The sequence below is a fragment of the Pipistrellus kuhlii genome, unplaced genomic scaffold (genome assembly GCF_014108245.1).
Source record: "Pipistrellus kuhlii isolate mPipKuh1 unplaced genomic scaffold, mPipKuh1.p scaffold_m20_p_37, whole genome shotgun sequence".
NCBI classification, from domain to species: Eukaryota; Metazoa; Chordata; class Mammalia; order Chiroptera; family Vespertilionidae; genus Pipistrellus; species Pipistrellus kuhlii.
Genome location: NW_023425537.1, coordinates 3,392,615 through 3,418,870, shown reverse-complemented (window position 1 = coordinate 3,418,870; position 26,256 = coordinate 3,392,615). Strand labels below are relative to the sequence as shown.

Below are 26,256 nucleotides of genomic sequence, written 5' to 3'. Positions count from 1 at the left end.
GTGGAAGCAGAAGCTGGGACTGAGAGAGCATCAATCATTTCACTTCCTACATGACCAGTGGTCCTAATTGCCCAGGACTCAGAAGTTTCCTAGGATGCAGGACTCCCCCAAAGGTGTGATTGGGGCAGTTTGGGTAAACCAGGATGAGTTGGTGACTCCAGTTCTAACCTTGTTAACCAGCAGATTCAGTGACCTCATGTCACTGACTACACATGCACTGTTTTCTTTTTCTTTCCTTCTCATTTTCTTTAATCCCTACCTCCCTTCCTTTTTCTTTCTTCTTCTCTCTTTCTCTTCCTCCTTCTCTACATCCTCCTTTTCCTCTTTCTTATGCATTTCTTTCCTCTCTCCCCCCTCATCTTTCTTCTTCTTCTTCTCCCATCGCTCATTCTTCCCCTCAACCTACTCTACCTTCTCCATCCCCTTCTTCACCATCCCTACCTCTTCTTCTTAGAAAGGGTGAGTTTACACTGAATAACCCAATGTTGGAGGCAATGGGGAAAATCATAGATTATAGATGAGGTTTTGCATTCCCCACCAAAGTATCTTGGATTGGAGAGGGTTATAAGGAGGCGGCTCCCAAATGACTCAGTTGGATAATCCTAAAGTGTGTGCTTCCAACATTTCTGATATTTCCTCTTAGACATAAGCTACAGTTGGCCACATGGTACTGGCTTCCTGTGCCCCATTCCTGTATCACATCTACACTCCAAACCAGTGAGACCTGCATTTACCAAATCAACTAAATGCACTTGAATCATTTATTTAGATTAATTTCTTGGAGAAACCAAACTGTGACATTCCTTTTCCTCCTCAGTCTCAATATCCTCATCTGTACAATGGGGATATTTATAATTGTCTTGAAAATTTCTGCAGAAATTAAAGATATGCAGATAAAGCACTAAGTGCATACCCCGCAAATAGTAAGTCACCCAGAACATGTTATAATAGTTTCTCATTTTAATCACCCAAACACCCACCAAAGACCAGCAGTCAGTCAGTTTGGCAATCTCTTCTGAGCATCCCAGACACACAGTCTCAAAAGCGAGCACGAGTCCTGGATACCAGCTTAGTGAGCTCATCAGAGGTACCACTACTGCTCCCAAGGAGGTGATCTGGGTTCCAAACGCTTTTAATTTTCTCAGAACCAGTCTCGAGCCTTAGCTCATTGAATGTTCAGGCAGCACTGTTAGTGCAGGATCAAAGAGCAGCCTCTGTCCAGCATGACTATTAGGAGTTCTCAGGCTCCTCGAATTTTCTTTCTCACATTATGTCACTTCCCCTGGAACACAGGTTTTTATTTCTCTCAAGTGCTACCGACTTCACTCACAATCCACAGGAGATGGTTCTGTTTCATTAGAAGGTTCAAGAATTATGAATTCCTCAAAGTCCTACCTGCCCATTGCTTATTTCTCAGGTATCAACTAACTTCTCTTGGTAATATTCTGATCAGAATGACAAATTGCCTTAAAGTTGGGGAATGTAAAATGTTCTGCAGGAAATGACTTAATTCCCTTTTATTCTAGTCTATAGGTAACTCAGGGGATGAAGGACAGCCAACATTTTGACTTATGTGAAAGCAAAGAACAAGTCTCTTAGATGAGCCTCTCCCTCATGAGGACACACTGGATACTCCCGAACATTGGATCCCCATGAAAGCGTGACAGGCTGGACGGCACCTGAGACTGGAAAGGATCCTGCACGCAGGGGAGCTGTAAACTACAGGCCTTGCTGCCCTCGATGTAGTGGAGGTGTGGACACTGATTTGGGGAAAACTTTGAAAATAGGTGTTATATGCCTGTACATACAGGAGAATATCATCTCCACTGTCAGAGACACTCAAATTAGCATCTGGCTGGTGCTCACGCCAGGCCTTTTTCTGACTTGTCTTAAGATAAGCACCATTGAGCAGTAAAGCAAAAGACACAGTCTTGGGTCTGAGGCTGTCCAGGTCAGCTGTCTAACATGACCCTGTGAAACGTTCTCATATGAAGAATGGAGATAATTGTTTTGGGGGACTACATGAAGCTCAGAATGGTTTATGCATATGATGTGCAATGTGTATGTAAATGCTTATATCAGTATTTATAATAAAACCAAACACAATGTGGAATGAACAGAATTTATTAAGAAATACAGGTACAACTCCCATATCTAGGGAGCCAACTCAGAGTGAGCATGAAAGAAGAAAGCAGGATTACAGGAACCAGGAGAGCAGAGGAAAAGAAAGCAGGATTGAAAGATTTTCAGCAGTTGCAGAAAACCCGTGTAACCGTTACAAAATGTGTTTTTCTAAGTCACACAGAGGGAGAGGGTGAAGACCTTGGCTACAGAGTCAAAGCAGAGACCAGAGCTCCGTATCGAGGATGCAGGAAGCTGACCCATATTGCACCCGCATGGGAAGAAGCTGATTGGGAACGTCCTCTGCTCTCCATCCAGCTGATTCAGAAGCTTGTATCAGGCACATGAGTCACAGAAATCAAGGGAGAGCATGCGGGTGGCCAGCCAAGCCTAGGAAGTGAATTTGTTTCCCAAATATTGAATCAGTTAACAGATGGTGTATGAAGATGATAGTTCTGTGTCGAGGTGTTCAACAGCAGGAAGGTTAACAACAGCTAGACCCACAGCAGGGGCGGCAGCAAGGCTGGCAGCAGCTAGACACACAACATGGGCGGCAGCAGCAGCTAGACCCACAGCAGGGGCGGCAGCAAGGCTGGCAGCAGCTGGACACACAGCATGGGCGGCAGCAGCAGCTAGACCCACAGCAGGGGCGGCAGCAAGGCTGGCAGCAGCTGGACCCACAGCATGGGCGGCAGCATGGCTGGCAGCAGCTGGACACACAGCATGGGCGGCAGCAGCAGCTGGGCCGGCAACAGCTGGATCCACAGCAGCTGGACTGGCAGCAAGGGGAGCAGCACATGGTGTCAGGTATAGAAGGTGAGTTTGTGTTCAGAGGTGAGTTTCTCAGATTCTGAGGACTTCTTCCGTTCTAGGGTTTTTATACACTGGGCCCCCAATGTTGGGACCAATCAGTAAGACTTTCCTTATTTTTGTTTATGTTCTTTTGTTAATCACAGGGAAATTGCCTAAGATGAATTTGTTTGCTATCTGATATGAATGTTAAAAAAGTAAGTGTTTAATGTGTTCCTTAATTGAGAATAAGTCATAGAAATGTTTTCAGATAACAGGAAGGTGGTCCCATCATCAGGATGGTTCCTGCTTTGGTCATATTGTGGTCATATGATAGAGTCTCTCATGGCCTCATGAGGGTCAGTACATGTGTTTTGTGTATTCAACTGTACTTAGTTTTGGAAGTATCCCTGTTTAAAAGACATGATGCTGGTATGTTCACGGTTTAAATTGACATCATGCCTGAGTCAATGTCTGTTTGCCCACCAAAGCCTGATTCAGGACTGTGACAGGAATCTCTCTGGAGCAACCACCCCACCTGTGTATCCAGGTTGGGTTACAGACACTTGGGTAGAGGATGTTTGGCATAATCTCCTCCATATGCACAGCAGAACCAAAGCAGGTGGGAGGAAACAGAAGCTGGGGCTGAGAAAGCATCAGTCATTTCACTTCCTGAGTGACCAATAGTCCTGATTGCCGGGGACTAACTTGTTTCTCAGGATAGGGGCTCCCCAGAGGTGTGACTGGGCAATTAGGGCAAAGCAGAATGAATTAAACCTTGTTAACCATCGCATGCATTGACCTCCCCTTAGTTACTACATACAATTACTGTGTTTTCTTTTTCTTTCTCATTTTCTTAGATCCCTTTTTCCTTCCTCTTTTTTCTTTGTTCTCTCTCCATTTTCCTCCTTCTCTACCTCCTAAGTCCTTCCTGTTCTCCTTGGCTTCCTTTGTCTCCTCTATTATCTTCTTCTCCATCTTTCCCTCACATGTTTCTACCCCTCATCTTTTCCACCTTCTATATCTCCTTCACCAGCACTACTTCTTCTTACTCTGTCCTCTTCTTCTTAGAAAGTGTGAGTTTAGCTGAAACTGGTTTGGCTCAGTGGGTAGAGCGTCGGCCTGTGGACTGAAAGGTCCCGGGTTCCATTCCGGTCAAGGGCATGTACCTTGGTTGCAGGCACATCCCTAGTAGGGGGTGTGCAAGAGGCAGCTTATTGATGACTCTCTCTCAGCAATGTTTCTAATTCTCTATCCCTCTCTCTTCCTCTCTGTAAAAAATCAATAAAATATATTTAAAAAAAAAAGAAAGTGTGAGTTTACACTGAATAAGCCAAATTGGATGCAATGGGGAAAATCATAGTTTATAGATGAGGTTTTGCATTCCCCACCCACCTATCTTGGATCTTAGTGTATTCAGGCCAATTTCTGCCAGTAGACCTGCATCTCTGAGCCTCGGGGCTATTTGCTTGAAACCACAGAAGTCATGCTGCCAGTGTGTGTCACAACCACTGCTTCTGGAGAGGGTTATATGGAGGCGGCTCCTGAATGACTCAGTTGGATAATCCTAAAGTGTGTGCTTGCATCGTTTCTGATATTTCCTCTTAGACATAAGATACAGTTGGCCACATGGTACTGGCTTCATTATGCCCCATTCCTGTATCAAGTCCATACTCCACCAGTGAGGCCTACACTTACCAAATCAACTACATGTACTTGAATCATTTATTTAGATTAATTTATTGGAGAAACCAAATTGTGACATTTCTTTTCCTCCTCTGTCTCATTATCCTCATCTGTATAATGGGAACTTTTATACCTGCCTTGAACTTTTCTGCAGCAATTAAAGATATGTAGAAAAAGCACTGAGTGCATACCTAGCCATCAGTTAGTCACCCAGAACATGTTAGTTTCTCATTTTAATCACCCAAACACCCACCAAGGACCAGCGGTCAGTCGGTTTGGTCTTAGCAGTTTTTGCTGAGCATCCCAGACACACAATCTCAAAAGCGAGCACGAGTCCTGGACACCAGCTTGGTGAGCTCATCAGAGGCACCACTACGGCTCCCAAGGAGGTGATCCAGGTTCCAAACTCTTCTAAATCTCTCAGAACCAGTCTCAAGCCTTAGTTCATTGAATGTTCAGGCAGCATTGTTAGTGCAGGACCAAAGAGCAGCCTCTGTCCAGCATGACTACCAGGCTCCTGGACTTTTCTTTTTTTTCAAATTATATCACTTCCCTGGACGAAAGCTTTTATGTCTCACAAATGTTTCAGAGTTGACTCACAATTCACTGGAGATGGCTCTATTTCTGTAGGAGGGTCAGGTTTTATGGATTCCTCAAAGTCATAATTGCCCATTGCTTATGTCTCAGTTCCTGACTTTTTTTTCTCAATGAATTCTCTTAGTAATATTCTTTTAAAAAAAATATATATATATTATTGATTTTTACAGAGAGGAAGGGAGAGAGATGGAGAGTTAGAAACATTGATGAGAGTAAAACATCGATCAGCTGCCTCTTTCACACCTCATACTGGGGATGGGCCTGCAAACTAAGTACATGCCCTTGGCCAGAATCAAACCTGGGACCTTTCAGTCCACAGGCTGATGTTCTATCCACTGAGCCAAAGGAGTTAGATCTAATATTCTGATCAGAATGGCAAATTGCCTTAAAGTTGGGGAATGTAAAATGTTCTGCAGGAAATGACTTAATTCCCTTTTATTCTAGTCTATAGGTAACTCAGAGGAAGGAGGACAGCCAACATTTTGATTTACTATGTGAAAGCAAAGAACAAGTCTCTTAGATGAGCCTCTCCCTCATGAGGACACACTGGATACTCCCGAACATTGGATGCCCATGAAAGCGTGACAGGCTGGACGGCACCTGAGACAGGAAAGGATCCTGCACGCAGGGGAGCTGTAAACTACAGGCCTTGCTGCCCTCGATATAGTGGAGGTGTGGACACTGATTTGGGGAGAACTTTGAAAATAGGTGTTATATGCCTGTACATACAGGAGAATATCATCTCCACTGTCAGAGACACTCAAATTAGCATCTTGCTGGTGCTCAGGCCAGGCATTTTTCTGACTTGTCTTAAGATAAGCACCATTGAGCAGTAAAGCAAAAGATACAGTTTTTGGTCTGAGGCTGTCCAGGTCAGCTGTCTAACATGACCCTGTGAAACGTTCTCATATGAAGAATGGAGATAATTGTTTTGGGGGACTATATGAAGTTCAGAATGGTTAATGCATATGATGTGCAACATGTGTGTAAATCCTCACATAAAGATTTATAATAAAACCAAACACAATGTGGAATGAACAGAATTTATTAAGAAATAGAGGTACAATTCCCATATTTAAGGAGCCAACTCAGAGTGAGCATGAAAGAAGAAAACAGGATTACAGGAACCAGGAGAGCAGAAGAAAAGAAAACAGGATTGAGATTTTCAGCAATTGCAGAAAACCCGTGTAACTGTTACAAAATGTGTTTTTCTAAGTCACACAAAGGGAGAGGGTGAAGACCTTGAGTACAGAGCCATAGCAGAGACCAGAGCTCCGTATCGAGGATGCAGGAAGCTGACCCATATTGCACCCACACGGGAGGAAGCTGATTGGGGACGTCCTCTGCTCTCCATCCAGCTGATTCAGAAGCTTGTATCAGGCACATGAGTCACAGAAATCAAGGGAGAGCATGCGGGTGGCCAGCCAAGCCTAGGAAGTGAATTTGTTTCCCAAATATTGAATCAGTTAACAGATGGTGTATGAAGATGGTAGTTCTGTGTTGAGGTGTTCAACAGCAGGAAGGTTAACAACAGCTAGACCCACAGCAGGGGCGGCAGCAAGGCTGGCAGCATGGCTGGCAGCAGCTGGACACACAGCAGGGGCGGTAGCAGCAGCTGGGCCGGCAACAGGTGGTTCTACAGCAAGTGGACTGACACCAGGTTGGGCAGCAGCAAGGCTGGCAGCAGCTGGACCCACAGCATGGGCGGCAGCAGCAGCTAGACCCACAGCATGGGCGGCAGCAGCTGGACACACAGCATGGGCGGCAGCAAGGCTGGCAGCAGCTGGACACACAGCAGGGGCGGCAGCAACAGCTGGGCCGGCAACAGCTGGATCCACAGCAGCTGGACTGGCAGCAAGGGGAGCAGCACATGGTGTCAAGTGTAGAAGGTGAGTTTGTGTTCAGAGGTGAGTTTCTCAGATTCTGAGGACTTCTTCCGTTCTAGGGTTTTTATACACTGGGCCCACAATGTTGGGACCAATCAGTAAGACTTCCCTTATTTTTGTTTGTCATTTGTTAACCACAGAGAAATTGTCAAGGAGGAAGCTGTTCCCTATGTGATATGAATATTTAGAAAATAGGTATTTAATGTATTTCCTAATTGAGAATAACTCACAGATAAAAGGATAAAAGGAAGGTGGTCCCATCATCAGGATGGTTCTTTCTTTGGTCATATTGTGGTCATATGATAGCAACCCTCATGGCTTCATGCGGGTCAGTACATGAGTATTGGGTATTTGGCTGTACTTACATCTGGAAGTATCCCTGTGTAAGGGACATGATGCTAATATGTTCATGGTATAAATTGACATTATGCCTGAGTCCAAGTGTTTGCCCACCAAAGCTTCATTTAAGACTGTGTCATGAATCTTTCTGGAGCAACCACCCCACCTGTGCATCCAGGTTGGGTCACAGATGCTTGTGTAGAGGATGTTTGGCATAATCTCCTCCATATGCACAGCAGAACCAAAGCAGGTGGGTTGAAACAGAAGCTGGGGCTGAGAGAGCATCAATCGTTTCACTTCCTTGGTGACTAATGGTCCTGATTGCCCTGGACTAACAGGTTTCCCAGGATGCGAGACTCCCCAGAGGTGTGACTGGGCATTCTGGGCAAACCAGGATGTGTTGGTTACTCCAGTCCTAATCTTGTCACAATTACCGTGTTTTCTTTTTTTCTCGTTTTCTTATAATAATCTTTCTCTCTCCTTGCCTCTCAGTTTATGAAGGAATTAGATTAGTTGAGATGTTACCTGATTTATCTTTGATGTCTAATATGTTTAAACTTTTTTTAGGTATACTATTCATTTTAAAAGTATGCAAATGATTAATTTCCAATTTGACTGATTATTACAAAATGACCAGACCCATGGTAATACTATCAGGTCAAGAAATATAAATGAACCTTACTCACTCCAAATCATACCCCCTTATGCATCTCTAATGCTTGCTAATCACTCTCTTGACTTGTCACACTATAGCTTGATTTCACTGGTTTAGATCTTTATATAAATAAAATATTATAGGACTGGCTCTTCTTTACATGATGATTGTGACATTCAATAATGTAAATATTTGTAGTTCATTTATTATTGTTGGTGTATAATCTTCCACTGGATGAATGTGACATAATTTATTTGTTGACTCTCCACTTGAGAAATATGTAGTTTTTTTGCAGTTTGGGACTCTTAAAAATAGTGCCTCTATGAATTATTTTTGTTTGTTTAGGTCTTTTGGCAAACATATATAAATGTCTCTTTGAATATATTATATATACACCTCGCAGCAGATTTCTCATAGACTTGCTTGGTCAAACTATTCTGTCCTCTGTAGGAGTCTTGGCTATCTTTCATTAGATTTTTCCTAGATATTTTATTTTTATGATCTTATTTATGGTATAATATAAAATTTTATTTGTAACTGCTTCTGACATACAGAAAAACATTTATTTGTATATGAATTTATCTTGGAACCAAATTCCCTCGTTATTTTTAATAGTTTACTAATAAATTTTTTTGTTGGAAATTTTGCATATACTGCCATATCCACAGAAAATGGTGGTTTTATTCATTAGCAGCCTTTTTATCTTGTAAATTGTTTCCTTCTTCATTCCATGGCTAGACCCTCCCTTTAATATTGAATGAAATGGTGAAGTGGATTCCTTTGTGTATTGTCTGTAGAATAGGACAGCTCTCCATATTTCATAATTAAATAGTAAGCTTTCTGTCTTTTCTGTAGATTCTTTCCATCAGGGGAGCAAGTGTGTTTTTTTAAATTATTATTCCTATTTGCTAAGGCATTCTATATTTGAAATGTGTATTTAAACTTATAAGATGCTCTTTCTTTATCTATTGAGATAATCATATGATTAGTCTCCCCTTTTTTCAGTAAATATGGTTTTTAAAAATTGATTCATGTTTAAATGTTAAACCAACCTTGTATTCCTGTCAACAATTCAATGTGGTTATGATCATATGTATACGGCACTGAATTTTATCTGCTTATATTGTGTTTAGGACATATGCTCTGATTGCATCCCAAACTTTTATCCTTCGGTTCTTATACCATTTCCTCCACCTCCCTCAAACAAGTCAATCCTTAATATGGCAATATCCTCCCCACTTCCTGTGACTGAATTTGCATCTGATGTGACTCCCTGTATTGGGTTTCCAAAGCACTTTTATGACCCACAGGATTAACCCGCAGCACTATTGGGGAGTAGGGCGGGGGTGAGGGGAAAGTGTTATCTTTTAAACAGTTCACAGGAATATCCCATGGGTTACTTTCAGGCACACAAGCCATGATGGAATTTCAAAGTAGCTATGGTGGCAGGAATAGGGGCAGGTGTGGACCAATAGCACGGCTCCATCTCACCTCTGCTACCTCTGCTATATAGGCTGTCATCATAAGCAGAGAATGGTATTGAGCCCTATGGACAAATATCAGCCATGAAGCTAACCACCCCACCTGAAGGCTAGTTTTCTATATCAGACCACTTCCACAGTGAAAAGACTATAGCAGTTCTTTCTTATTCTTTTTTTTTTTTTTTTTTTTTTTAATATATTTTATTGATTTTGTACAGAGAGGAAGGGAGAGATAGAGAGTTAGAAACATCGATGAGAGAGAGTCATCGATCAGCTGCTTCTTGCACACCCCCTACCGGGGATATGCCCGCAACCAAGGTACATGCCCTTGACCGGAATCGAACCCGGGACCTTTCAGTCCCCAAGCCGACGCTCTATCCATTGAGCCAAACCGGTCCCGGCTCTTTCTTATTCTAATGGCATGTGTGGTGCATAGAATTGCCTTTCCTGCCTTCAGTGCTGCCCCTGCAGTGCAGTACTATATACTGAAAGCTTATATACAGCTTACAGTATATAAGTCATAGGATAGCATCACTTTGGACCAAGGGATCCACTCTTATGATGAACAAGGTCAACAATAGGCCATGGGATCTACTTGTCCTACTATACATCACATGACAGAAAAATTGCAGGCTTGACGAGAAATTAAAATGGTCTTTTAGATGTGCAGCAAAGCCACCATCTTAGAGGTGACATCCTGCTATATTGTGTTTTGGATATGGAATGTACCTCAATCCAATGCCATTATATGGTTTGATATATATGTAGGACCACATACATCCATTAAAAAGTAGAATATGTAGGTTCAGAAAATGATGGGTGGGAGTGAACCTTCTCAAATTAACTCCTAGTGAGACGCTTGGGAATCTGTGCTTCTTGTCTCACAGTGCCATTAGGCTCTCCTGGGTTGAAGGTCTTACTTCTCTGAAAGACACCTTTTTGTGTCAGGAGACACAACTATCATCTGGCCATTGTGGATTCTAGAGAGCAGTTACTATTTGGGGAGGGATCATTATCTTGAAGGTAAGAGAGCACAGAGAAATACATCTGGAACACAGGATTTCACTGGAGTGACTCGTGGTGGGTTCGGGCTCAGTGGCATTCATAAATAAGCAAGGACAGCAACCACAGCAGGCCAAACAGATGTAACGGGGGCTCAGACCTACATCTTTGAGATGTAGATGTAAGTGCCTGTGAGCAGGAACAGGAGGCCCAGTCCTGGATCTGAGTCTGTTCATCATTAGCTTGGGGCATTGCAAAAATGAACTGTTTGTGTGTTGTTTTCCTGAATCTTGGAGATGATAATGGTGGGAGGTGCTATTCTGATGCTCAGAATGGATAATGTATGTAGTATGCAAGGTGTATTTAAATCCTTATGTGAGGAATTCTGTACAATAAATCTCACACAATATGAATTAGTTATGATATATAATTTATTAAGAAACACATAGGTAAGATTCCTGATTCTATAAAGACAACTCAAAATGATACAAAAACCATGAGTACAATGAAAAAGAATATGTGATTTTGAAGATTATTGGTTAATTACAGAAACCTATGAAAAAAGTTATGAGAATTTGATTTCCTAAGTTACTTAGAGGAACTAGGTAATCCTACTTCAAAATCAAGGTCATTTTCACATCGAGGATGCGCAAAACTGGTACATGATCCACATGCACAGGAGGAAGGTCCAAGACCTGTGACCTCCACCAAGCTGACTCAAACTTGTAACCAAGCAGATGAGTCACAGAAATTATGGTCCCGCATGCTGGTGTCAGCAAATTAAGGAAGACAATTTGTCTCCATAATGGCAAGTCAGTTCCCAGATGTTATGGGTGCAGATGGTGGCTGTCTGGCAAGGTGCTCAGCAGCAGCAAGGTTGGCAGCAGCTGGATCCACAGCCATACCTTATGCAGCCTGGCACGCAGCAGCAGGTGGGGTGGTAGCAGGTTCTGCAGACATGCACGGGGCAGCAGCAAACCTGCTGGCAGCAGGGAGAGCAGCAGCAGGACCCACCACAGCTGGACCCACAGCAGCAGGGCTGGCAGCAGCTGGACACACAGCAAGGGCGGCAGCAAGGCTGGCAGCAGCTGCTCACACAGCAAGGACGGCAGCAAGGCTGGCAGCAGCTGCTCACACAGCAAGGACGGCAGCAAGGCTGGCAGCAAGGGGAGCAGCACATGGTGGCAGGTGAGGAGGGTGGGTTTGTGTTCAGAGGTGAGTTTCTCAGATTCTGATGGTGACTTTTCTTTGGGGGCTTTTATACTCTGGAACCCCCCAATGTTGGGACCAATAAGCAGGTCTTTCCTCATTGTTGTTTCTGTGTTTATAGTCACATGGAAGTTGTCAAAGAGGAAGTTATTCCCCTTGCATTTGAGGGTTCTGTCAATTACCATTTTATCTTCTCCTTAATTGGGAATACTGCTTAAGAATCTTTTCCAGAAATGGGACAATCAGGAATCATCCCCAGCAACATTTCTGGTCATGTGACATCATCTGGTCATATATTACTTCCTGCTGGTTTGTCTTCTAAATGTGATGCAACTGTGCACTGCCCACGTCATAGCTACCAGTCATTCTGCTGTTCCATTGATTTGCATGTTAGCCTTTTATTATATAGGATAGCTTATTGATAGATTTTTTGAACATTTTACATACACAGTTATATCATTCACACAGGATAGGATTGAAGAAGTGGTCTCTTCTCAGTGTTGTTCCTTTGGTCATATTTAGATTGATGTGCTGTTGTCATAAGCAAGAATGGTTTTGAAACTTTATCTATAATATCCATCTTGAAAGTAAATCACTCACACAGAGCCATTGTTCTACTTGTACCACTTCCATCTTGAAAGTAAATATGAAAGTAAACTTCCATATCCATCTTGAAAGTAAATCACCCACACAGAGCCATTGTTCTACTTGTACCACTTCCACATTGAAAACACAGCGATTCTTCCTTTCTATGGTTGCGAGTTTGGTGTGTGGAATTATCTTCTTTGTCTGCAGGGCTATCCACAAAGATAGTCTATTGTCATAGGATGCTGGGTAACAACATTTTGGACCAAGGGGCCCACTTTATGATGAACAAGGTCTTCAATAGGCATATAAGCATAGATCTATCATACTTGTCCTATGGATCTACTTGTCCTGCCATACATCACATGGGAGATAAATTGCTGGACTGACAAAAAATGAGCCTGGTGTTTTAGATGTGCAGCAAAGATACCACCATAGAGATGACAACCTAGGGGATAGATATATTGTCTTCTAAATGTGGTGCAACTGTGCACTGCCCACTTCTGGAAGCCCTCAGGAGATGTCCAACTGACTGCTTAGACCTGTTCCATGCTGCCATGGAGGCGGGAGCAGCTCCCACCACCTCTGCATTCACCAGCCGTGAGTCCCACTTTTGGCTGAGTAGTGTGGGAGCACACTGACTACAATGGACAGCTCCTGCATTGAGTGTCTGCCCCCTGGTGGCCAATGCACGTCATAGCTACCAGTCATTCTGCTGTTCCATTGATTTGCATGTTGGTCTTTTATTATAGAGGATAGCTTATTGATAGATTTTTTTGAACATTTTACATGCACAGTTATATCATTCACACAGGATAGGATTTCCCTTCTAAAGCTGAATGTAAAGATACAGACAGGAGTAGAACCAATTCATGCAGACACTTTAAATAGGAGGAATTATATCGAGACAAGTAGATTATTCACTACCCAGGTTGAGAACATATACAAATGAATGTGGTTTCTCAAATGGGCATGTGGCAGTGAACCCTGGAAGTTCAGAGTCAGGAGAGGCACATGGGCAGAGGTGGGCAGTGCACAGCTGCACCACACAGAGGAGAGGGACATTGCACCTGAGCCTTCCAGTTCCTGAGGCTAGAGCATGTGTTTGACATGAATGTAGGCGATGCCACTAAACATTTTGTTCTTCTAAATTATTTCCTCTGATTCTTTGCTCAGAAACTAATCCTCCTATTATAATATAATTTGACTACTCTGGTAAGCATTTGTGTGGTGAGAAACAACTGGCTAAATAAAGTATAAAAACTACAGTTATTACATTTATAATTATGGCTAATAATTGACGTATTAGTTTATGAGGATCAATAAAGTTGTTGGGCCTCAGGTGGTGACTCATCCTTGTATGTGATTGAGATCAGATATCCGAGACCGCAAGATTCCAATCCAGCCCCTCATAGATTTGTCACAATTCTGAAAATCGACTTGAAAGAGTTTTGGAAGAGAGCTTCTTGTTCTCCCAGATGAATGCATAAAAATGTCATGGCACCCTGTGACATGTATTTATTTCAGTGTGATGCTTTTGAATGCTTGTGGACTTCTGAGAATGACAGCAATGTCAGAAAGCAATCAGTGACAGTGATTGGACAAGAGAGAGAATTTAGGGACTTTAGACAGACTCGGTAATGGAAAGGACCCCTATTGAATTCGCTCACAGAGAGTGCAAATCAAAGATACAATATCCCAGTATCTACCAACTGGTTATTTAGTTGATGCTTGATACCTGCAGTGACGTGAGTTCCTACCCACAGTGTCGCCCATAACAGAGCTTCCTTATCTGAGCGTCCACCCTCCTGGGCCTCCTGCATCTCTTGTTCATTGGGATCCTTGTGACCAGACAGTCAGATAGCATTGCAGAGTAGCTGCTTCTCTCATTAGACACCTTGTCCCCTGATAGGCCTGCTGCAGCATCGCATTCCCTTCACTCTATTTCTGCCCTGTGTTTCCCCACCTCATGGGATGCACTTCTGATGAAGGACAGCATATCCTATTGATTACATGAATTTTATGAAACTCGATTTTTCTCAAGGACCATGAAATTGACATTGCCAATTAGATGCTTATTGTGAAGAAATTGTTAAGAGTAGTGTCTCTTAATATTCTAGTTGTTCTTAGATTCTGGTTGGGTGGAATATAATAAGATCCTGAAATGTATGGACATTTATTTCTGTTCTTACTACTTGCGTCTGTGCTGATTTTGTGAGATGCTTCTAGTTTCAATTATCCATTTTCTATAGATTGTACATCTGTTTATCTCTGATTTTATCTTAAACCATGAGTTCTCTATTGTGGAAGAAAGTACAATTAATTTTGGTTATGAGGTTTAAATCAAATGGAAGAGTTTCAGATTCCTGCTCTGCCACTCACTAGCTTTACCATTAGGGGAAATATAATGTATTATTTATACCAACTCATGAATTGTTTCCTATATGTACTGTATGATCATCCTTTACAAATGTATATTTTTTATTTTTCAGCTACCATCTTACATATTATGACCACCCGTGGAATAATTTGGAAGTGTTTCTTCCTCTATTTTACTTTATTTTAATGGGGCAGCCAGTCTGCTGGCAGATACTTCCTTGGAGATATCATTGTTCTTATATTTTCCACAGACATGACAAAAACAAATCCATCACCCTTACTTTTTGTAGAGAATAGTAAATTTTCCTTTTCTTTTCCCTTAATAATCTAAGATTTATTTCTGTCTTGCTTATCTCTCTATCTCTGACTTAGTACAACTGACCTCAATGTTACAAATTATGAACATCCCAAACCAGGAATAATGGTAAGGCTTCTCCCAAATCAGGGAGAAGATCATGGTGTAGCAATGATGTCCATGGCTAATGAACACAGGATGATACTTTTTTTTTTTTTAAACACAATTTCATTTTATTCCCCCCAAACATAAAATTATTATAATATATGGACATAGAATACCTTAAAAATTCATTAATTGGTAACCCAAATAGTAGAATTTATGCCCAATGGAGTTCTTATGGCAAGAAATGAAGTTTCAAAGACAGTCCGCAGAGGAAATATTTCCAGTTAAAACAACTGTGAGGAGTACCTTGAGCATTATTTATATGTGTATGTAATTGTGGATTTAAAAAGTGGCTCGAGGGAACTATGTTAATTGACTATTTGCCAGTGGTGAAAGCCTTGACTGACTGCTCATAGTCCTGGAAGGACCAAAGTTGGGCTGACTATAGGCATTTGGAAAAGAATCATGTAGACGGGGATGGTACGTGGGCCCAACCCCCAGAGAGTATCTACCATTAATGGGACACTGGACAACTATGAGTTTGATACAACTCAGCCTATGGCCTTCTCAGGTACACCAACTCTTGCACAGGGAGCATGAGCAAAGTAGCCATGGAGGAAGGGATGGAGGCTTTGTGTGGACCAACAGCAAGGACTTCCTCTCCTCATAACTCCTCTGCTCTATGTGCTCTTGTCACAAGCAGAGAATGGTGTTGAAACCTTATCTGTAATATCCACCTTGAACGTAATCACCCACACAGAGCTAATGTTCTACTTGTACCACTTCCACATTGAAAACAGTGATTCTTTCTTTTGATGGTTGTGAGTTTGGTGTGTGGAATTTTCTTCTTTGTCTGCAGTGCTACCCATGAACTTACAGTCTATTGTTGTAGGATGCTGGATAGCAGTAATTTGGAACAATGGACCCACTTTATGATGAACAAAATCAATAGTAGGCATATAATCATGGATCTACTTGCCCTATGGATCTACTGACAGAGAAATCGCTGGACTGATAAAGAATGAGCATGGTTTAGATGTGCAGCAAGGATACCACCATAGAGATGACAACTTGGGGGATTGATATATTGTCTTCTAAATGTGGCATATATTTTGTCCAGTGACATATATGTAGTACTATATGTATTTATGAAAGTTAGTATCCATGAATTTAGAAATAATGGGTGAAATTAAAGGTGACCCTCTCCTGTGAATACCCTGTAACATGCTTGGGAATTGGGGCTTCCTATCCCATCATGCCTCTAGTTTCTTCTCGATTGGTGGTTTTATGCCTAAGAAAGCATTTTTTTTGTGTGTCAAGTAATATCATGTAACTTTATAACTATCATCTGGTGAGTTTGGAATTTTCATATGAGTAGAGTAGCAAGCAGTTACTATTTGGTGAGTGATCATTACCATACAGATGTACCAGTAGAGAGTAGGGAAAAGTACATCAGGAATCTGGGAATGTACTGGAGTGTCTCATGGTGTGTGTAGGCTTACTGACAACCTTATCTGAGCAATGACAACACCACAGCTTGCCAAGGGTGCAGTAACCAGAGGCTCTGACCTCTATATCTTTGACATATAAATGCCAATGTCTTAAGCAGGAACAGAAGACCCAGTTTTGGAACTGAGTCTGATCATTATTATTAGCTTGTGATATTATGCAATGAGTTTGTTTTTTCTGAAATTGTAGATAATAATTGTGGGAGCTGTTGTGCTCAAAATGAATGATGCATAAAGTATGCAGTAAGTATTCAAATCAGGAATGCTGTACAATAAATACACACAATATGGATAGCTTATGGTATAGACTTTATTAAGAAACACATGGAGAAGAGTCCCACATCTAGTAAGACAATTCAATGTGATCCTGAAGAAAGAAAGTCTTATACAAGAATCATGATTACATTGTAAGGAATTGCAATGATGAGGGTTATTCAGTTACAGAAACCTGTAAATAAGATATGAAGATTTGTTTGACTAAGTTGTTTAGAGGGAGCCATTGGTCCTGACTTCAGAATCAAAGCCAAGATCATGACTGCATATTGAGGATGCACAAAGCTGGGGCAAGATCCACATACCTTGGAGCAAGAGAACTGAGGGAGGTCCTCTGCACTCCATCCAGCTGACTCTTTAAACAGGCAGATGAGTCACAGAAATTATGGTCCCACATGCTGGTTGTCAACAAAGTCCAGAAGGTCCATTTTGTTTCCATAATGGCAAGTCAGTTCTCAGATGTTATGTGTGCAGATGGTGGCTGTCTGGCAAGGTTCTCAGCAACAGCAAGGTTGGCAGCAGCTGGATCCACAGCCATACCTTATGCAGCCGGGCACGCAGCAGCAGGTGGGGTGGTAGCAGGTTCTGCAGACATGCACGGGGCAGCAGCAAACCTGCTGGCAGCAGGGAGAGCAGCAGCAGGACCCGCCACAGCTGGACCCACAGCAGCAGGGCTGGCAGCAGCTGCTCACACAGCAAGGGCGGCAGCAAGGCTGGCAGCAGGGAGTGCTACAGCAGCAAGGCTGGCTGCAGCAGGACCCACAGCAGCTGGACCCACAGCAGGCGGGCCTCCAGCAGGTGGTTCTGCAGGTGGTCCTGTAGCAGCAAGGCAGGCAGCAAGGGGAGCAGCACATGGTGGCAGGTGTGGAGGGTGGGTTTGTGTTCAGAGGTGAGTTTCTCAGATTCTGATGGTGTCTTCTCTTTGGGGGCTTTTATACTCTGGACCCCCAATGTTGGGACCAATAAGCAAGACTTTCCTCTTTGTTGTTTTGGTAATTACTCTGGAATTGTCGAGGAGGAAGTTGTTCCCCGAGTGTTTTGAGGCTTATGTAAGTAACTGTTTGATCTTTTCCTTAATTGTGAATCCTAATTTACAGCCCTTTCCAGAAATGAAACAGGAATCATCCTCAGGAACATCTCTAGTCATGTGACATCATGTGATCTGTGGTCTTTCCTGCTGGCTTGGTGAAGGTCAGAACTGTTGTCTCTTCTCATCCTTACAGCGTTGGCCTTGTTAATAGGGGGAAGTGTCCTGAGATGCCAGGAGCTAGTGAGTTCTCTATGAATGGAGCCCTGCTTGTGCCTAAGTCTGATCTCCCAGAATCTGGATCGAGAACTCTAGCATTATTTGCCTGTGGCCACCTACTAGAAATTGACATAAAACATTAACTTTAGGAGTGGGACCTGATGATTCATGTTTGTATATATTACGAATGATCACCACAATAAGCCTAGTTAATATTTGTCAGTTTTCCCAACACCATTTATTGAGAAGACTGTGCATTCCCCAATATATTATACTCTTGAGTCCTTTGTCATAAAGATACTGACCATATATAGGCAGATTTATTTCTAGGCTCTGTATTCTGCTCCATTGATATGTGGGCATGTTTTTATGCCAATAACTTACTATTTTGATTACTATATGTTTGAAATATAGTTTGAAACCAGGAAGAATGATGCCTATAGCTTTGCTCTTCTTTCTCAAGGTTGTTTTGGCTATTCAGATTTTTTTTTTCTAGTTCCATATAAATTTTAGGATTTTTTTTCCATTTTTGTGAAAAAAATGCCATTATCATTTTAATACTAATTGCATTGAATTTTAGATTGCTTTGAGCATTGTGGACATTAATATTAATTTTTCCATTGCACGAGCACAGATATTCTTCCATTTTTGTATCTTCTCAAATTTCTTTCATTTATGTATTTTAGTGGCAGGCACAGGTCTTTTACCCCTTTGGTTAAATTTATTTCTATATATTTTTATTTTGATGCCACCGTAAATGGAATTATTATCTGAATTTCTCTTTCTGATAATTTATTAATGTCTGGAAATTCAGCATTTTGTATATGGACTGTATAGACTGCAATTTTTAAATTTTTAAAAAAATATATTTTATTGATTTTTCTACAGAGAGGAAGGGAGAGGGATAGAGAGCTAGAAACATCGATGAGAGAGAAACGTTGACCAGCTGCCTCTTGCACACCCCCTACCGGGGATGTGCCCACAACCAACGTATATGCCTCTGATAGGAATCAAACCTGGGACCTTTCAGTCCACAGACCAACGCTCTACCACTGAGCCAAACCGGTTTTGGCTAGACTGCAATTTTTAAAATTTTATTGATTAGTTCTAACAGTTTTTTGGTGGAGTCTTTATGTTTTTCTCTCATTATATATTACATAGTCTACAAATAGAGTTAGTTTTACTTCTTCTTTACTGACTTGGATACCTTTTTTTTTCTTGCTAATTGCTTTGGCTAGGACTCGCAATAATACTATGTTGAATAAAGGTTCAATATTATGTTGAGTAAAATACTATGCTAATTAAGAGTGGGCATTCTTGTCTTGTGCCTGCTCTATCTATCTATCTATCTATCTATCTATCTATCTATCTATCTATCTATCTATCTATCTATCTATCTATCTATCTATCTAAAAGCCTAAATGACCAAACGACCAGTTAACTGGTTTCTATGATGCGCGCACTGACCACCAGGGGGTAGACTCTCAATGCAGGAGCTGTCCCCTGGTGATCAGTGTGCTCCCACAGCTAACCTCCTGCTGCTGGCCAACCTTCCATGGCCCTCCTCCTGGCCAACCTCCTGTGTCCCCAATTGGCCCCAATTGCATGCCAGGCCGATGGACCCTACCCATGCATGAATTCATGCACCTGGCCTCTAGTCTTAAATAAAAAGCTTTCCACAATTGAGTTTGAAGTTAGTTATGGACTTACCATATATGGCCTCTATTATGTTGAGGTATGTTCCCTATATGCTTTCTTTGTTGATAGTTTTATAATAAATAGGTATTGAATTTTGGCTAATGCTTTTTCTGCCTCTATTGAGACAATCATATTATTTTTATCCTTCACTTTGTTAATGTGGTGTGTCACATTGATTTGCAGATGTTTTACCACCCTTGCATCCTTGAAATCAGTTCCACTTAATCATGGTGTATGAGTCTTTCAAACTTTCATTGGTCTCTTTTTGTTAATATTTTGTTGAGGATTTTCCACCTATGCCCATTGGGGATATTGACATATAATTTTCTTTCTTCGTTGTTCTTGTCTGGTTTTAGTATCAGGGTAATGCTGGCCTTATAAATGGGATTGGAAGTTGTTCTTTCCTCTTCTGTTATTTGGAAGAGTTTGGTATTAATTCTACTTTAAATGATTGGTGGAATTCACTAGTGAAGCCATCTGCTTGTAGACTTTTGTTTGTGGAAGGTTTTACATTATGGAGTCATTTATTACTATAATTAGAGGCCTGATGCACAGAATTCATGCAAGGGGCTTGGCCCTCTCAGCCCCGGCTACCTTGGCCGGCCCTTGCAGCCCTGGCTTTGTCCAGAAGGTCATCTGGAAGGGTGTCCAGATGGTCATTTTGCTGTTTGGTCTAAGCTCTTTATTATATAGAAATGACTGCTTGGATTTTCAATTTCTTTACAAATTATTTTTGATATCAGGTTTTCTGTGATATCAGTCGTTTCTTTCATTTCTGATTTTGTTTATTTGAGTGTTATTACTATTTTTCTTAGTGGGTATAACTAAAGGTTTGTCAATTTTCCTTCTTTACAAAATACCAAGCTCTTGGTTTCATTGATTATTTTTATTGTCTTCTTAGTCTATTATTTTATTCAGCTCTTGTCTTTGTTATTTTCTTTATCTACTAACTTTGATCTTCCTTATTCTTTTCGTAGTTTTGTGGGGTATAAAATTCTCTTCCTCTTTATCCTCTTCCTTTTCTAATTATTATTCTCAATCTAGAAATTGTGGATGTTCACAATTTGAAGAAGCAGAGGAAGGTTGAGAGTATCAAGGGGAGATTGCAGATGATGTTTCTAATTGCCTCACTTTTACAGCCTGAATGTTTGTTTCCTCTCAAAATTCATATGTTGAATCCCTAGTATCCAATATAATGGCATTTGGAGGAGGTCTCTATGAGAGGTAATTAGATTTGGCTGAAGAGATGAGGGCAAGTCCCCCATGATAGGATTAGTGCTGATCCTAACAAAAAGAGACCAGAATCTTCCCCATCTCCCCGTGTGTGTGTGTGTGTGTGTGTGTGTGTGTGTGTGTGTGTGTGTGTGTCATTGGAGGATACAGAAATAAAGCAGACATTAGCAAACTAGGAAGTAGGTCCACCTGAGTGGACACTTATCCTACCAGCACCTTGATCTTGGATATCCCAACCTGCAGAACTGTGAGAAATACATGTTATTGTTTGAGCAACCCAGTAATTAGTCATTTGTTATATATAGCTCTCCAAATTGACTTGTACATATTTTAAGTCTTAGTGTGCTCAGACCAATTTCCTCCCACCAGATGTTCACTTTTATGTCTTAGGGTTCTATTCATGCTAAAGCAGAAAGTCATGATGTCAGTGCATGTCACCTAACAAAGACATTCACCCAGTAATTTTAGAGATCTTTTTATAAAGACTCTGGCCCCTTCATTTGTCAAGAAGGACAATTCCAAAGTATGTGTTTTCCATCATTTTGGAGACTTTTCCCTCAAGTTTGCACTTCCGTAGTAAACTTGATACTGGCTTTGTACACAAATCTGCCTCATCCTTTTCTCAACTTTCTGCCAATGTGATCTGTGCATCCCTATGGTCACTTGAATCTTTTCTCAGGTTATTTTTACTTTGAGAATGCAAACTATGGCTTTCATTTACCTCTGTAAAATAGCAGAATTTATGTCCAATGGAGTTTTTATGACAAAAAATAAATGACTTCTGGTTTTAAAGTCAGTGGACAGAAGAAATATTCCCAATGAAAAGAACTTTGAATAGTACATTGAGTATTACTTATATATGTATGATTTTTTTTTTCAAAAACAAACAAAAAAACCCCAACCTGATGGAATGATATAAATGGCTATTTGCAAGTGGTGAAAGGCTTGACTGATTGTCTGAATTCTGGAAGGAGCAATGTTAGCCTATACGCGTTTGGAGAAGAATCATGAAGAGGGAGATGGTCTGTGGACAGAACGTGTTTCCACATTCTGTCCCACCTCAATGCCCAACCCCCCAGAGAGTATCTATCATTTAGGAGACACTAGACAACTATGAGTTTGATACAGCTCAGCCTATGTCCCTTCTCAGGTGCACCAGCACTTGCACAGGGAGCATGAGCGAAACAGCCTTGGAGGAAGGGACAGAGGCTTTGGGTGGACCAATAGCAAGGACTTCCTCTCCCCGCGGCTCCTCTGCTCTATGTGCTGATGTCACAAGCAGAGAATGGTGTTGAATCCTTATCTGTAATATCCATCTTGAACGTAATCACCCACACAGAGCCAATGTTCTACTTGTACCACTTCCACATTGAAAAGACAGCAGTTCTTCCTTTCTATGATTGCATCTTTGGCGTGTGGAATTAGCTTCCTTGTCTGCAGTCCTATCTAGCAGATTACACTATATTGTTATAGGATGCTGGACAGCAACATTTTTGATTCAGGGACCCACTTTATTCAGAACAAGGTCAACAATAGGCTAAATAAACGTGGATCTACTAGTAGTTGTCCTACCATACATCACATGACAGAGAAATTACTGGCCTGATTAAAAAATTGTAATAGTATTCTAGGTGTGCAGCAAAGATACCACCATAGAGTGACAACCTGTAGGATTGATGTCTTGCCTTTTAAATGTGTGGTATATATTTTGACCCAATAACCATTGTTAGGTTGACATATATGTAGTAGTATATGATCTTTTTCTGAAATTGTAGATAATAATTGTGGAGGCTGTTATGATGCTCAAAATGAATGATGCATATAGTATGCAATATGTACTTAAATCAGGGATGCTGTACAATAAATCACACACAATATGGATGGCTTATGGTATAGACTTTATTAAGAAACACATAGAGAAGAATCATCTATTAACCTTCATATTTAATTAATGGTTGTCTAAGTTGTTTAGAGGGAGCCATTGGTCCTGACTTCAGAATCAAAGCCAAGATCATGACTGCATATTGAGGATGCACAAAGCTGGGGCAAGATCCACATACCTTGGAGCAAGAGAACTGAGGGAGGTCCTCTGCACTCCATCCAGCTGACTCTTTAAACAGGCAGATGAGTCACAGAAATTATGGTCCCGCATTCTGGTTGTCAACAAAGTCCAGAAGGTCCATTTTGTTTCCATAATGGCAAGACAGTTCCCAGATGTTATGTGTGCAGATGGTGGCTGTCTGGCAAGGTTCTCAGCAACAGCAAGGTTGGCAGCAGCTGGATCCACAGCCATACCTTATGCAGCCGGGCACGCAGCAGCAGGTGGGGTGGTAGCAGGTTCTGCAGACATGCACGGGGCAGCAGCAAACCTGCTGGCAGCAGGGAGAGCAGCAGCAGGACCCGCCACAGCTGGACCCACAGCAGCAGGGCTGGCAGCAGCTGCTCACACAGCAAGGGCGGCAGCAAGGCTGGCAGCAGGGAGTGCTACAGCAGCAAGGCTGGCAGCAGCAGGACCCACAGCAGCTGGACCCACAGCAGGCGGGCCTCCAGCAGGTGGTTCTGCAGGTGGTCCTGTAGCAGCAAGGCAGGCAGCAAGAGGAGCAGCACATGGTGGCAGGTGTGGAGCGGGGGGTTGTGTTCAGAGGTGAGTTTCTCAGATTCTGATGGTGTCTTCTCTTTGGGGGCTTTTATACTCTGGACCCCCAATGTTGGGACCAATAAGCAGGATTTTCCTACTTATTATTGTTTCCTTGTTTATAGTCACATGGAAGTTGTCAAGGAAGTTGTTCCACTTGCATTTGAGGGTTCTGTCAATTACCGTTTGATCTTATTCTTAATTGGGAATACTAATTAAGAATTTTTTCCAGAAATGGGACAATCAGGAGTCTTCCCTAGCAATATTCCTGGTCATGTGACATCATCTGGTCTTATATTACTTCCTGCTGGTTTTTAAAAGGTCAGGATAGTGGCCTCTTTTCAGTGTTGTTCCTTTGGCAATATTTAGGTTGGGAGGTACCCCGAGTTTTCAGGAGTTGATGGGTTTTGTGATTCATGAAGCCCTCTTGAGTATAAGTCTGATCTCCCAGAAAAGTAGATTCAAGACTCCAGCCTGTATGTGTCTGAGGCCTCCTACTATTAATAGAAATGTGTTTTCCAGTTCTGCCAGAGATTCTTGGGTCCTTGGCCCACTGTTTTTCATATGCAAATCAGCACCCAAACAGGAGAATAGAGGCAGAAGCAGTCCACTGGTTTTCAGAGCATGAAGCTGTTCATGCTGCATTTTTGTTTTCTAGCTGAATCAGGTTCTCAGCTGACACCTCTCAAGTTGCAAATGCCTTCTTTCATAATTTCAGGTGAAAAGGGAGATAAAATGATGGCCAAGGGAAATTTGAGTATGTATATTTATACTTTTCAACAAATGTAGAAAGTTATCACATACATTTGGAATGTGTTTCTGCCCCATTTTCTCTCTTCTAGGTACATATGCCAGAGTGAATTGCCTTGTCATAGAAAAAGCACAGTCAACAGGATAGGAAGAGTAGGACCGTATTTCTACATTTCACTATCAACACTGTCTCCTGCTCTTTCTGATATTTTGAGCCCTCTGAGTACTACTTGTATGTATCTCAACTTATTTTTTATCAAGGTACTAGAGGCCCAGTGCGTGAAATTTGTACACTGGGGTGCGTGTCCCTCAACCCAGCCTATATCCTCTTCAGTCTGGGACACCTTAACTGCCCTCCCTCCCCTGGAGGCTTGATTGCCCCCAACTGCCCTCCCCTGCTGGCCTGGCCACCCCTAACTGCCCTCCCCTGATGGCCTGATCACCCACAACTACCCTCCCCTGTCAATCATTTTGTGGTAGCCATCTTTGACCACATGGGGGTAGCCATCTTGTGTGAGGGTATGAAGGTCAATTTGCATATTACCTCTTTATTATTGAAGGTATACTTGACAAATTTTATTACCTTTAGGTGTAGAACATTATGAATTGATATTTGCAAAATGATCAGTACAATCAGTCTAGTGAACGTTTTCCAGCATACATAGTTACTAATTTTCTTGTGATAAAAACATTTAAAATCTACTCTCTTCTCAAGGCAGTATAGTTCAGTGGTTGAATGTGGACACATGAACCAGGAGGTCACAGTTTGATTCCTGGTCAGAGCATATGCCCGGGTTGCAGGTTCAATCCCCAGTGGGTGGGGAGGTACAGGAGGCAGCCAATTGATGATTCTCTCTCATAGTGGATGTTTCTGTCTCTCTCTCCCTCTTTTTTCATTTCTGAAATAATAATAAAAAAACATATTAAAAAATCCACTCTTTTAGCAACTTTCAGATATGCGATACTGTATTTTTAAATGTCGTCATCACGCTGTACATTATATTCCCATGACTTATTTCTTTTATAACTGGAAGTTTATATCTTTTGACCCCCTTCACCCATCTTGCCCAACCTTCAATCCCCACCACTGGCTACCACCAATGTTGTTGGTTTCTTTCCCCTAGATTCTAGATATAAGAGAGGTCATATGTTATTTGACTGTATCTGATTCATCTTACTTAGCATAATGCCTTATAGGTCTATGTTGTGATAGATGAAAAGATGTACTTCTTTTTTTATGTCTGAATAATATTTGGGGGGTAGGGTGTGTGTGATGGATATGCAGGTTGTGTTCATATCTTGGGTATTATAAATAATGCTGTTATGAACATTGTTGATGCACATATCTTTTCATGTTAGTGGGGCTTTTTTTCAGATAAATATCCAGAAATGGCATTGCTGAGTCATTAGACAGCTCTATTTTTAATTTTTGAGGAACATCCATACTATTTTCCACAGTGGCTATGCCAATTTACCAAATTTAAATTTCCACCAACAGTGCACAAGAGATTTCTTTTTCCACATCCTCACCAACACTTGTGAGGTCTTGTCTTTTTGTTTATTATCCTTGTAAGAGTTATGAAGTGATATCTCATTGTGGTTTGGATTTGATATTAGTGATGTGGAGCACCTTTTTGTGTACCTCTTGGCCATCTGTATGTCTTCCTTCGCAATATATTTACTCAGATCCTCTGTCTATTTTTAAATTAATGTTTTATGGGTTTGGAAGTTTTGTCTTCATTTTGCTATGGAGTTTTATGAGTTCTCTATGTATTTTGTGTATT

The 26,256-nt window shown here is 41.6% G+C and overlaps 2 protein-coding genes across 2 annotated transcripts; both read right to left on the bottom strand.

Moving 5' to 3' along the window:
- Nucleotides 1-6,702: 6,702 nt before the first annotated feature.
- On the bottom strand, nucleotides 6,703-11,736 carry LOC123651106 (keratin-associated protein 9-1-like). The gene is given in 2 exon segments (XM_045570784.1): nucleotides 6,703-7,058; nucleotides 11,583-11,736. Coding segments are annotated over 2 exon segments (510 nt in total).
- A 4,876-nt stretch (nucleotides 11,737-16,612) lies between these two features.
- LOC118702136 (keratin-associated protein 5-5-like) lies at nucleotides 16,613-18,103 on the bottom strand. Its single transcript, XM_036407795.2, has one exon. It carries the CDS (start codon nucleotides 17,762-17,764, stop codon nucleotides 17,408-17,410), a length of 357 nt encoding a protein of 118 aa, XP_036263688.1. The 5' UTR covers nucleotides 17,765-18,103; the 3' UTR covers nucleotides 16,613-17,407.
- Nucleotides 18,104-26,256: the final 8,153 nt, after the last annotated feature.

Bases quoted from the DNA above. Each gene is read 5' to 3' on its own strand.
- LOC118702136 (XM_036407795.2), bottom strand. From the start codon at position 17,764: ATGTGCTGCTCCCCTTGCTGCCTGCCTTGCTGCTACAGGACCACCTGC.